We start from the raw sequence: 12334 nt of genomic DNA, 5'->3' as shown, positions 1-12334 counted from the left end.
GGGATTTTCATCGTATGCGATACATTGGAGAGTTGATGCAACGGCTGATATAAACCAGAGTCTGAAGGTGGACACGAGGGACCAGGTGTCAGAGTGGGATGTCGACATGTCATGTCAGCTGCACCGCAGTGGACACGTACGTCGAAACGAACCCCTTTTTTGTTATAACTCGAAACTAATTCAGAATTGAACCTTGAATCATATAATAAAGGGTAAATTATGTGTTTAATACATAAACTATCAATTTTAGTTTGTTTTAGTACTTTAAATTTCTATTTCTTTAAAATTATACCTAAAGTTTTGTTTTTGTTTCATTTTAATATCATGTCGTTAAAAACTTTGGGTTTGTTTCATTTTAGTACCATGTTCAAAATTTAATGTTAAGTTTGAAAGACTTGCAAGTTTAGGTGCAAAAACGGGTCAAATTAATAGTTTAGGTACTAAACACGTTAAGTTTTTAATAATAGGTACTAAAATAAAATAAAAATTAAACTTAAATACGATTTTAAAAAAGATGAAAGTTTAAATATTAAAACAAATTAAAATTAATAATTTAGGTATTGGCATTATCCTACAAAATTGGAAAAAGCTGCGAAGCGACACCATTTTTTTTATAAAATTAAAGAGAAGTTAAATTAAATTAAGTAATGAGATTCACTAATTAAATGAGTGGTAAAAATATTCATATTAATTTATTCAGTATGTGTTTGAATTTTAAATTTATCTCAGAAATGTAGATATATATGTTTAATAAAAATGAATGAATTAATCAAAAAATAAAAAATGAATAAATTTATTAAATTATATTTTTATTTGATTTATTATTTATTTATTTATTTGATTATCATTTTTAAATTAATTTAAAAATTCATGAAATTAAAAACTTTAATAATATTTTTTTCATTTTCAATTAATTTAATTAAAATATAAAATTAAATATTTAAATATAAAATACTTCAATCTAACGATAAATTTAATTTTGTATAAATATTAATTTGAATTTTATAAAGTTAATAAAAATTACTAATTTAATTTATTTATTATTTACATTTAATTAATTAATTAGGTAACAGAATCTATTTTATTTATTCTATTTTGATAGTTTGATTTAGTCGTTTCTCTTATGACGTGATTTAATTCTTGATAAAAAATTATTTTAATTATTTTAAATTATTATATTAATGTTATGAATTATCACAACAATGATAAAAATCACTGCATCAATATCATTAGAGATAAGTATGGGTTGAGTCGAATTTTTGTCCTCCTCACTTTGACCCGGTTACTATACTCCTTCACTTGATACCCGACCCAAATTTGAGAAGATTTCATTCGACCCGAGCCCGATCTATTTTTTTAAATAAAAACTCAATCTAACCTAACCCGACACGAATTTTCAAAAAATCATCCCTAAATTATGTAAAAACATAGAAATTAGGGTTCATCCAAAATCGAATAAATTAAAAAAAAACAACCAATAGATACAAAATCAAACAAAACCCATTGCTATATATTTATCAACCTTGCACCAAATCAATATATTTGAATTCGAAATTCAAGATTTCAATTTTTAAATTTAAAATTTCAGATTTGGTGAAAGAAAATATTAAAAAGTAGAAGAAAGAAAAAAAGGAAGATGAAAACCAAATGAAGCAAAAGAAACATGCAGAGAGCAAAATAATGTAACAAAGTTGAGAGAGAAAAATAGAAAAGATTAGAAAAGGAGGCAGACGATACTTTTGTAAATATATAATACGCTAATGTCATCTCCAGCCCTCATCTCTACTATACAACATCTCTATCTATATCTAAAGAAGAAACAGTAATTCATCTCTAACATTATCTCTACATTACCACAAATTCTACTTTATTCACAATATTTAATTATTATAATATTGATTTTGCAAATATAAAATAAAACATATACATTTCTAATAAATATCGAGATAAAAAGAATAAATAAAACATTCATAAAAACAGAACATCTCAAACTATATATTTTTTAAAATATATACATATTAAAATAATGACTAAATTTAAATAAACGTAAAATTCAACATACAAATAAAAAATTAAAACAGGGATTTAAATAAAAACACGCGTAAAAATAAGGGATCTACACCCAAATAACTCTACAAAATTACAATTAAAAATAAAACTGGAAAATAACTAAATCGAGACAAATAGAAAAAAGTAAATTCAAAATCAAGCCCTACAGGTGACTAAATTATAAATAAGCGCTAAACCTAGGAGGATCTAAGGCTAATTTACCCATAAGGTTACAGTGACTATACCCTAATTTACCCCAAAAAATTAGTATATAACCTAACTAAAAAAAACCTAAGTTAATTTACTAAATCTAAACACCTCAGCCGCTCAAGCTCTCCACTTCTCTCCCTTTCTTCTCGATGGAAACTAGAGGCCAAAATCCATGGTCACCAAACTCACAAAAAAATGTAGTGCAACTACAATGCAACGTCAGTTGTAGCGTGTACTATAACTGTCGTCACAATACAGCTACAAAGTGATGATAGATTGGTGCATAGGATCATCTCCAAAGTAGAGATCTTCGCGACTCCAACGAGATGGCCTAACAGCCAAACAAGAAATGAAAACAAAGTGGAATCCGCCATAACCATCGACTTAGAATTTAACCTGGCACTAAAGCTTTGAAGGGTTCAGTTATGGGACTGGTTTTTGAGAAAAAGAAATTAAAACATTAGAGAAAAACGACAACAATGGGAAATGAAATGAAAATAGGAAAAGGGAGAAACCTAACATATATATATAGTGGCATATATATATATATCGGGTTGGGTTGGGTCGAATATTTTTAATGTATAATCCTAACTCGACCCGAATTCAATGACCATTCTCTTAAAACCCGACTTGACCCGATCCGATCCAAATCTGAACTTTAAAAGAAAAACCCTACCTTAGAAAGTGGGTCCGGATTCAACCCATCCTAAATATCAATCAATTTTTTTTGTAATAAAAAAATTAAATTTTTTAATTTAAAAATTACATTAAAAGTAATTTCCTTTAAATATTAAATTAATTTTTGTCTTAATTATAAATTAAGTGTCTAAACTATACCACTTTTCATAAAATAGGTGTCCAAACTATTTTTTTGAGTCTTCCAGGTACCTAACGTTACAAACGTTACCATTTTAACTGCTCGAGACGTAACGATTGTTAAAAAATCCCGTTAAGTGACATGTATCACGCTATAGTAATTTTAAAAAAATTTAAGAAATTTAAAAATTACTATATTTATAAAAAAACCTAATTTTTTAAAAATTACAAAAAAAACTCAAATCTCTAACCCTAACCTCATTTGCAGGCCACGATCGTCATCGCCGACACGATCCTTAACATCTCCATTGTCAGTTGTCCTTGCCCATGCCGTAGTGGTTGCTGTTGGAGTCATCGGGATGCTTCAATTTCATGACTTTTGTTTAGGGTTCATTGGGTTTAAATCATCAATTAGGGTAGCTTCAGGTGGTTGTATCATCGTTGCAGTTCAGTTCTTAGTTTTCAAAAGTGCGCCTAAGGCGCGAGCGAAGGTGGGCACAAAGGAAACGCCTCCAGAGGTATAGGTTAGGCGCATAATGGTAGGCGAGCTTTTTTTCCACCTTTGGAGCTTTTCTTCAAAAGCTCCTGGCGTGCGCTTCTATCGTCTAATGAACTAAAACATGAAAAAAAAAAAGAAAATAGAAAGAAGAAGAGATTAGAAAAAATAGCAAAGAAGGTATCTATCAGAAGAACGTGTGTAGTTTTGTTTTTCAATATTCGATTAACGGTTAATTCGATTCGAAATCGGTTAATTAACCGAATTAACCAAAATTATTAAATATTATATATATTATATCTATTATAAACCTATTTTAAGCTCAAACCCAATTATTTTTTTAATCACACTAGATTCATTAAATTATTAATACCTAATTAATTTGTAACTCAAATATAAAAAATATACATATATTATATTTAAATTAATCTAATTATAAAAAATTCAAATTCGGTTAATCGACCGAAATAAATATTTTCAAAGAAAAGTTTGGTTCTATTAATGGTTAAAGGAAAAAGTTCGATTAATTCAGTTAATGATAATTCAGTTCGGTGCCGAATTAACTATTTGAACACCTCTATTTTTATATCTTATCATCATATTTTTTTTATCAAAAGTACATTGTTTAGTTCTTTTAATATATTTTTATGATTTTTTAATTATTTTATTTAGCTGTGTATATAATTAATTTTAAAATAATAAAATATTAAATTAAATAAATATTTACACAATAAATTTTAAATTAATTATAAAATCAATTTGTTTTATTTAAAAATAAATAACATAATAATTATAAATATTAAAATAATTAAATATAAATCAAAATACGGTAGAATTCGGTGAAAGAGACATATATCAAAGTATTGAACACGTTTCCTTATCAAAATTGTGATAACCCTAACTTTGTGTTGAAATATTTTGGGGTCTTATTAATTATAGAATTGTATATTGACTAATCCCATTACATATGAGAATAAGATCAGCTAATTATCTTGACTAACGAGGAGATGACAAATAATAATGAAAGATATAGCCCATGCCTTCGCCTTGTGCCCCGCGCTTAGGCTCCGGAGAACCCTTGTGCCTTCTTGCGCCTAACACCTTTTAAAATTAAGGTTCAATTAGTAGTTGGAGGTTCGTCAATAACAACATCGACGAACGGGATGGCCAGCGTGGGTATAAGGATTAGAATAAAAGTTTTCAAAGTTGGAGGGTTTTATTAGATTTTCAAAAGTTTTGAGTTTTTTTAAAATAAATTTATATTTCTAAGTTTTTATTTTATATAAAAAAATTTAAAATTACTAGAGCTTAACACATATCATTTAATAATGGTTACGTCTCGGACATCTAAAATGATAATATTTTTAACGTTAAACAAATGTATAATTTATAAAATAATGTACACACATATTAATGAAAAATTTATAATTAATTCTTAATTTTTTGAGAAAATATTTAAGGATATCATATACCATTAAGGTTTTTTTTTTTGGATTTTAATTGGCCATGCCCCATTGTCACTGTCCTGAGTGCGCAATATCTACTCCTACGCACCCTCGAAAATGGTTCGAAATAAAAATCAGAGATTTTCAGACGATCCGATAGATCGCACGAAAAAAAAGGGAGAAAAGAAAGTGCCTTCGGAACCTTTGAAACTATGGCCGGAAACGATGATGATGTTGGATTCGGCGATTTCATGTTCTTCTCATCGTCACGTTCGATCAACGGTCCTGGTTTCCACGCCAATAACACCGCCATGGCCGCCGCCGCAGCCAACGACGACGATGATTGGGGAGATTTCATTAACTCCGGCGGTAATATCCCTCGTATCGGATCTCTTCCCGTCAATGATCTTCAAGTCGACCCCTTTCTCAAATCGCCCCTTCCATCTCAGCCTGGCTCGGCTCCGAGCCGAGTCGAGTCGGTGAAAACACAATGGGATAAGATGACTGGAGCTTTACCGTTATCGATTTTCGGTGAAGAAGAAAAAAGAAGATGGGGGATCTGATGCAGGGGACTCGGGGCTTTACGGTATAAACAATTCGTTTTCGTCTCCTAAAACGGGTGGGAATTTCAAAGGAAAGGGATCGGATTTAAATGATTTGATAGGGGATTTGTATAAACAGAATGAGAAGGCGAATGAGTCAAATGGGATTCGGTCGGGTGTGGACGTTAAGCCGGTAATTGATTTGAACCCGAAGATGGAGACTTGGAATCAGAACCGGTTGAATTCGGGGATAAACGGATTGGGTCTGAAGATGGATACATTAAATTTGGGTGGAAATGGTGCTGCTCCGGTTAAAAAAGAAGAAAAATTGGGTTCAAATGGCTATGCATTTGGGATGGAAAGACAAGAGGCCAATTTGGGGTTAAGTGGGTTGAATTCGGGTTCAAATGGGTTGGATTTGGGAGAGAAAGGATTGAATTTGGATTCGAATGTTGGGAATTCTGATTTGGTTGATGAGGAGGACGATGATGGTTGGGAATTCCAAGCTGCAGAACCAAAAGCAGAAATGGCAGTTGAAAATTTGAAGGTAAACTTTATATAACTTTTGTTATTTTGATTGTCAGTGATTTCCAATGTTATTGTTTTGTTAAAAAGAAGTAAGGCATGAAAATTTTGATACGTAGTCCTATCGTAGATAAATGACTGTTTTAGGAAGTATGGTTTTTAACGGGTGTTTTATTGTTTTTTTTTTGGGTTTTATTAGAGTAATCCAAATGTGCCGGTTTCTAGTTTCAATATGTTCCATTCGAGTTGGGATCGGTTGGGTACAAATGCCAGTGCGCTGAGTTCAAATATTCATGGTGTAAATGCGAATGCAAGTAGTACGAACTCTAATGTAGTTGATGAGAATGACGAGTTTAGTGATGATGATGGATGGGAATTCAAGGCTGCAGAGCCTGAGACACGCTTTGGAACTGGTGATACTGAGGTAAATTTAATTTTTTTTTCAATTATGATAAGCCAGAAAATCCTTGTCGACAATATATCTATTAAATATTTCTGTAAGTTCTGTTAAAAACAATGAATTCTGTGTAAAACTCATGTATTTCTGCTGTAGGTAGTGTTACATATTTATACAAGTAGCAGCCTCAACTTAGGAAACTCTTAAGCTAGGAAAGTAGCTAATTCTAAGGAATACACAATCCCTTAAAGCTAGGAATTACAACTACTAAGGAATATTTACAGAATCCTATCTTAATTACTCATAATATTCCTAATTGAGGAATCTATTTTCTGACAAGTTCTTTTACCTTTGTTAGTGGTGATAGTTTGTTGTTGTTACTGGTGCTATATAGGGTGATAGTTTGTTGTTGTATTTGGATTTTGTATTTGGTACTTTTAACTTTGATTAATATATGTATTGACAAGTTTTTCGGGGACTCTATCGTTTTTACTACTGCTGACATTTCCTACTTTGAAGGTTGAAGGCCAGGAACAGGAAAATCCTAAGGGACCTGAATTCGGCTTTGGATTCGGAAATAGTGTGAATGGTTCTAGTGAGTGTTTTGGCACATCAGTTGAATGGAACTTAGGATTTAGTTTCTCCCCTAGTTTTGAATCTCAAAACAAGCAGAATGATACCAAAAATGTTGAGATTTCTTCTTCAGTTGGTAAAACTATTGGTTCTGACGAAATATCCTGGGCTTTTAAGGGGCAACTTCTGGAAATGGATTGGAGACTAAGGTGACGAATTGATTGATACTTTGTTCTCTCTATATCAAAAACAATCTACCTTATCAATCTCAATTTTTTGTACTTGTATCTGTAGGAAGAGCTAAACGTTGCTGATGTTTCCCATTCTGGGGTAGAAGATTTTTCATTTGACAATCATATCCAGGTATTTGTTCATTTTACTGCTCGAATAAATTGTCATCCATAAAAAAATTGATGGGGCAGGGGCATAGTGGATCAATTATGTGGTGCTAAACTTCTATAATTTGATCTCATGTTAAGAATTAAATTCCTGTTGCATGAGATATGCCTTTTCATCTGATAAATTGTATTTTGTTTGTCATTGGGAGAAAGCTTACTAGTGGTACACATTTGGAAATTTTTCTTCTTTCATTTACTGTTCCTTTGATGTGCTCAGGGGAATGAGGATACTTCAAAGAAATCCAAAGGAGCGGTGCCCTTGTCCATCTTTGGTGATGAAGAAGTTGAAACTGAGGATCCATTGAGATATGAAGATGTTTCAATTAAACATAACAATCTAAGGGCTGGCGTTAAGGATGCTCATCCAAATATATCTATCAATGATCTGATATCAAGTTTATATAGTCAAGCAGAGAAAAAGGCTCCTTTAAATCAGATAAGCGAACCAAGTGAAAATGGACTTCTTTCCTCTCATATAGTGATGGGTTCCGACTTCGCAAATGGCTATAATAATTTTGATGATGATTCGTGGGAATTTAAAGGTGCGGTTTCTGGAACCAGAGGAGAAAACCGAAATTCTCCATTTGGTTTCGGAGAGTCATATGAAAAATACTCTACCAAAACAGAGCTAAATGATTATGTGGATTTGTATTCTAAATTGACTTCTGAATTGTGCTTTGTTACACTTAGCCATCTTGACAATATGAAGGTTGGTAGAGTCCTTAATTTTCTTCTCTTGCCTTCTTTTTGTTGATATTGTGTTTTTAAAAGTATTTGTTTCTGAAAAATGTTTTTAATTAGAAAGATAAAAGTATTGCCGCTCTTTCCGGCGAAAATTCTGAAGTAAAAGCTATTGAGAAGGAAATCCAGGTATGCAGTTATTTGTTATAATTCTTGCTATGTTCCTTCCCCTTTTCCATTATTTCTACACTCTTTTTTTTTGTGTGAAACGTTTATGCCGAAAAGATCAGGAGAATGTCGATACCCCCCCTTCTGTTTATATTTCTTGAATTTGTGACCCTCTCTCACTTCATACCAAAATCATAAATTTGGACGTTGAAGCTTTCTGGAGCTCATTTCTCTTAGTACTGCTTTGTGTGGCTTATCTTCGGATGATAGTATAGTTGTTCATGTTCATTGAATATTTAATGTCTTGAGTCTCGTCTGTTTCCCGTGGTTGTAGGATCTATGTAATGAACTGCAAAAAGATGGCATAATATCTGAAGTGGCCTTGGAGAATCTCCAGTCAAGAAGTATTCACCTAGGTGAATATGTCAAGGTTCTACAAGAAAAAAAGTTTCAAGTGCTGGAATCAGAATATCAGTTATCAGAGAAATTATCACTGGTTTGTGTCTTTTGCTTTGATTTATGGGGCTATATGCTCTTATTTTTTAGAATTTTATTTTATTCTATTCTTGAGAGCATTAACAAAATGTAGAAGTGTATTTCTTTTCCATTACGACTTCTAGGATTCTAGGACTCTCATTTGGCGGGACTATATCTGGGTATGGCCCTTTTTATTTTTCAGGAGCTAAGACAATTTTCCCAAACATCAAATTGATCTATATACCATAACGGGCTGGTATTAAGTGGGATTCTGGCTGATATCCATAACATCCCCTCCTTGCACTTGTTTCTCAGATACATTCATGTACTTAAATTTATTATTTCTCGATATGAATGGTTATATCTGAATTAACAGCTCAGAATATGAAATGCTGTTTAGAGGGTAAATATTATAGTTTCCATATGTTCGATGATTATTTTGCTAATTAATGGCTTCGACTTTTATCAAAAGAAATTAATGGCTTCGACCATGACATGACACTGTATTTTTTTTTCAAATTCAATAGGCAGAGAAATATATGGCTTCGGCGGTTGAACTCTTGAGACACGCTGCATCAACATTAAAGATTCTAAAATTTGGGTCAGTTGAGGGTCAATCTAATTATGTAGCTACATGGTCGAGGATTTTGTCAGTTTGTGAGCTAGAGCTGAAACATGGTGCTATGATTTGGAAGCAGTCATTACAAAACAACATCCGCAATGAATTATTATCTAAACCTCAAGGTGCTTTACTTGAAAGGCGAGCATAAAAATTTTTATGCACTCCTTGTTGTATTAATCTAAGTTTTTTACATGATACTTGGTCATTTACAGGCAGGCAGTACATTCTAGCACTCGGAGAGATTTTCAGAGTTGTCAGAATTGTCGGATCTTTGTCCACTGAACTCTACAAGCCTTTGGTATTGTTCAGTTCCGAAAATCACACTAACTTCCTTGCTCTGGTGCGGGAATGTTTTACCGTGTGGTCAAGTTCAGGACTTGAAGATGCTCTTCAAAGCCTGACTGATTCGACTGATTTAAAATACGATGTTGAAGCTTTACTAGGTTACATTCGGAGTATTCATGATCCTGATGCTCATGAACTCTATAAACAAGTTTTCTCCGGACAAGATCCTATATGCTGCTTATCAGGTTTAACTGCTGCAGCAGTGCCAGGTATGAATTTATTGGATTTAAGCTAAGTGGATAAGTATAAAATTTTCTCTAGGATAAAGAAGTAAATGGAAAGAGAGAGAGAGAAACCATTTCATGTTGTCATGTGCTAGGGTAGGTAGGTCATCAAAGGTGCTTGCCCTATAGGGTCTTGAAGAGTGTAGATTTATGTATAATACACGTCGACCTCTCAAATAACAGTCCTTAATGTTTTTGAACCTAAGTTCCATAATCTTTGAACTTACTAAAGCATTGTCAATGTTCTTTGCTTTTAAGTTTCTTGTAGGGCCTATATAGGTTAAAGTTGTGATAACCATGCTTTTAAGTTCCAACGTGATAATCATTCTCAGTTAACATCTTTTGAAGTGTGATAACTAATTCTAAAAGATGCCATTTTACTTTACCTTGGAATATATCCAAGCAAAACAATCTGGACCATCTTTTCTAGCTCCACTCGCACCAGTCTCTAAAATAATCTCGATTCTCTTGTATCAGGCTTGAAAATGGTGCTTTGGGATGGACGGCATTACTTTGTAACCATTGTCAACTTGTGGGCAAATTTAATAAGTCGTGATCCACCGAACTTGCCACACATGCTCGAAAATGTTGATGGCATGAAAAGACGACAAAGGTATATTTTCCGAAATTTCACGGCATAGATCACACTGAATCATTTTTCTGTCCAGGACGAGGCTTCTGGATTGTAATCGGAGTTACTCTGGTACATGGATTTTACTCTTGGAAGAAAGATGTAGAAGCCTAGTTTCCAAGAGTCCGATATGGTGCGTGGTGGTTAATCCGATCAAATCCGAATATCTATTAAATATTTATCTAGATTGGTTGTCATTCTTTTTGAGAGAGCTGTTATATAGATGTATGATGTAGAAATCCTGCCCTATTTTGGTGATTTGATTGTATTCTTATTCATTTGTAAACCGGGTGAAATCAAATAAGCACCCCATACACTTAGAGATAAAGAGTTGAGAGGCAAAGCAGTTCATCAGTGCCTTTCTTTTCTCACGTACGTGCAACATCAATAATTTCAATGATTACAAAATTAGTTTTAAGTGCCATATTGTGCCACATATGTTGAAGTTCTGTTGTTCGTTTTACGGTTTATGTTCGAGGTTTTCGGCTATCTTATCCAATTATGTTTTCAAGATTTGAAGCAGTATAATGTGGTTTATCACTGTACCATATGTCTCTCCTTATTTTAAAGTCTTTATTGTAGAATGGTTCGAACCTATTGAATGACCAACGTGGTTCATTTCAAGTCCTAAAATCTAGACAAATTTTGAAAAAGGTCCTTTTTCCTTGCAGGCGTGTATAAGATGGGGGTGGTGAGGGGACAGTGTTTGGGAAAATTCAAACCTATGGATATAATCTAGTTAGAAAATGAATGCTATAGCCCTTGTTGAACAAAACAAGAAGCCAATAACATTGAAATTTCAAGGGGTAAAACACATCAATCAAATTCTCTGTTAATGGTGATTAAGGGATCATTCTGGTATAGCTCACTGAGAGTCAAAAGAATGATGATATCCTGATTCATTACTGATCTTATTCACACTTTTCTATGCTCCATCTTCCTACTTACTTCAAAGTTTCTTTTATACATTTGGAGGATCATTATTCTTTTGTATATCATGTTTAGAATTGCTTAATTCGGTTTCTGTTCTAGTTTCAACTTTTAAAACTGATAAAATATAAACTATTACTTGAAAAAAATCATGAAGAACATTGAATATGTAAATCCACATCAGCATTTGTAAACAATTTCAACACCCACATTAAAAGTTTGATCAAGAATGTATGATAACAAATTCATATTCCTTTTTTATGCATACAAAATCTCCTGCAAACCAAAACATCATTCCTGATAAGAGCTCCTAAAAATGAACTTTGAATATATAGGTCCAAGAAAAAATGAATAGGCCTTGAGTTTCCTAACAAGTTTGTAAAATATATACAGATTTCTCAAAGGTGTATGATGTATCAGTTGCTTTGCATTGCTACTTGTTGTGTAATGGATCAGGACAAGAGGGAACTTCTCTGTTAATTGTAGCAAAGAAGCCATCTGTCCCATTATCCACACTCTGCTGATTCTTCCAACTTCTCTGAGCCGTTGTTGTCTCCTCTTCATCTTCAACCTTCAGAAACCTTGCTCCCAATACCCCATGGTTTAGAGCTGAAATGCTCAGAAACATCAACAAAAGAGAACCTGCTAAAAGGCCCTTTGAGACCATTGTGTCTTTCACAACAAGATGCTGAAAAAGGGGGGATGGAAGACTATAAAGAAAGCACGAGAGAGAGAGAGAGAGAGAGAGAGAGATGGGACTGGAAGTTTTAAGTTGGTAGAAGTATTCTATAGGGATTCAAAGCTA

The 12334-nt window shown here is 32.8% G+C and overlaps 1 protein-coding gene across 1 annotated transcript; it reads left to right on the top strand.

Annotated features, from left to right (window-relative positions):
• The first annotated feature begins 5228 nt into the window (after positions 1–5228).
• LOC120189639 lies at positions 5229–10953 on the top strand. Its single transcript, XM_039192860.1, has 12 exons — positions 5229–5495; positions 5554–6105; positions 6283–6507; positions 7000–7189; positions 7231–7262; positions 7348–7416; positions 7669–8160; positions 8253–8321; positions 8635–8796; positions 9305–9521; positions 9612–9953; positions 10446–10953. The coding sequence occupies exons 1-12, from the start codon at positions 5229–5231 to the stop codon at positions 10607–10609; spliced, it is 2781 nt and encodes a 926-aa protein (XP_039048791.1). The 3' UTR covers positions 10610–10953.
• Positions 10954–12334: the final 1381 nt, after the last annotated feature.

The sequence above is a fragment of the Hibiscus syriacus genome, unplaced genomic scaffold, assembly GCF_006381635.1.
Source record: "Hibiscus syriacus cultivar Baekdansim isolate YM2019G1 unplaced genomic scaffold, ASM638163v2 tig00116958_pilon, whole genome shotgun sequence".
NCBI lineage: Eukaryota > Viridiplantae > Streptophyta > Magnoliopsida > Malvales > Malvaceae > Hibiscus > Hibiscus syriacus.
Note: the sequence above shows the minus strand (reverse complement) of the source record. Positions and strands in the feature narration are given on the sequence as shown.

What these genes read in the sequence shown, in the direction of transcription:
- LOC120189639 (XM_039192860.1), top strand. Translation starts at nt 5,229, where the DNA reads ATGGCCGGAAACGATGATGATGTTGGATTCGGCGATTTCATGTTCTTC. An exon ending in TGAGATTTCTTCTTCAGTTG is followed by an intron (nt 7,190 to 7,230) that starts GTAAAACTATTG and finishes TGGGCTTTTAAG; the next exon opens with GGGCAACTTCTGGAAATGGA. An exon ending in TATCAGAGAAATTATCACTG is followed by an intron (nt 8,797 to 9,304) that starts GTTTGTGTCTTT and finishes CAAATTCAATAG; the next exon opens with GCAGAGAAATATATGGCTTC.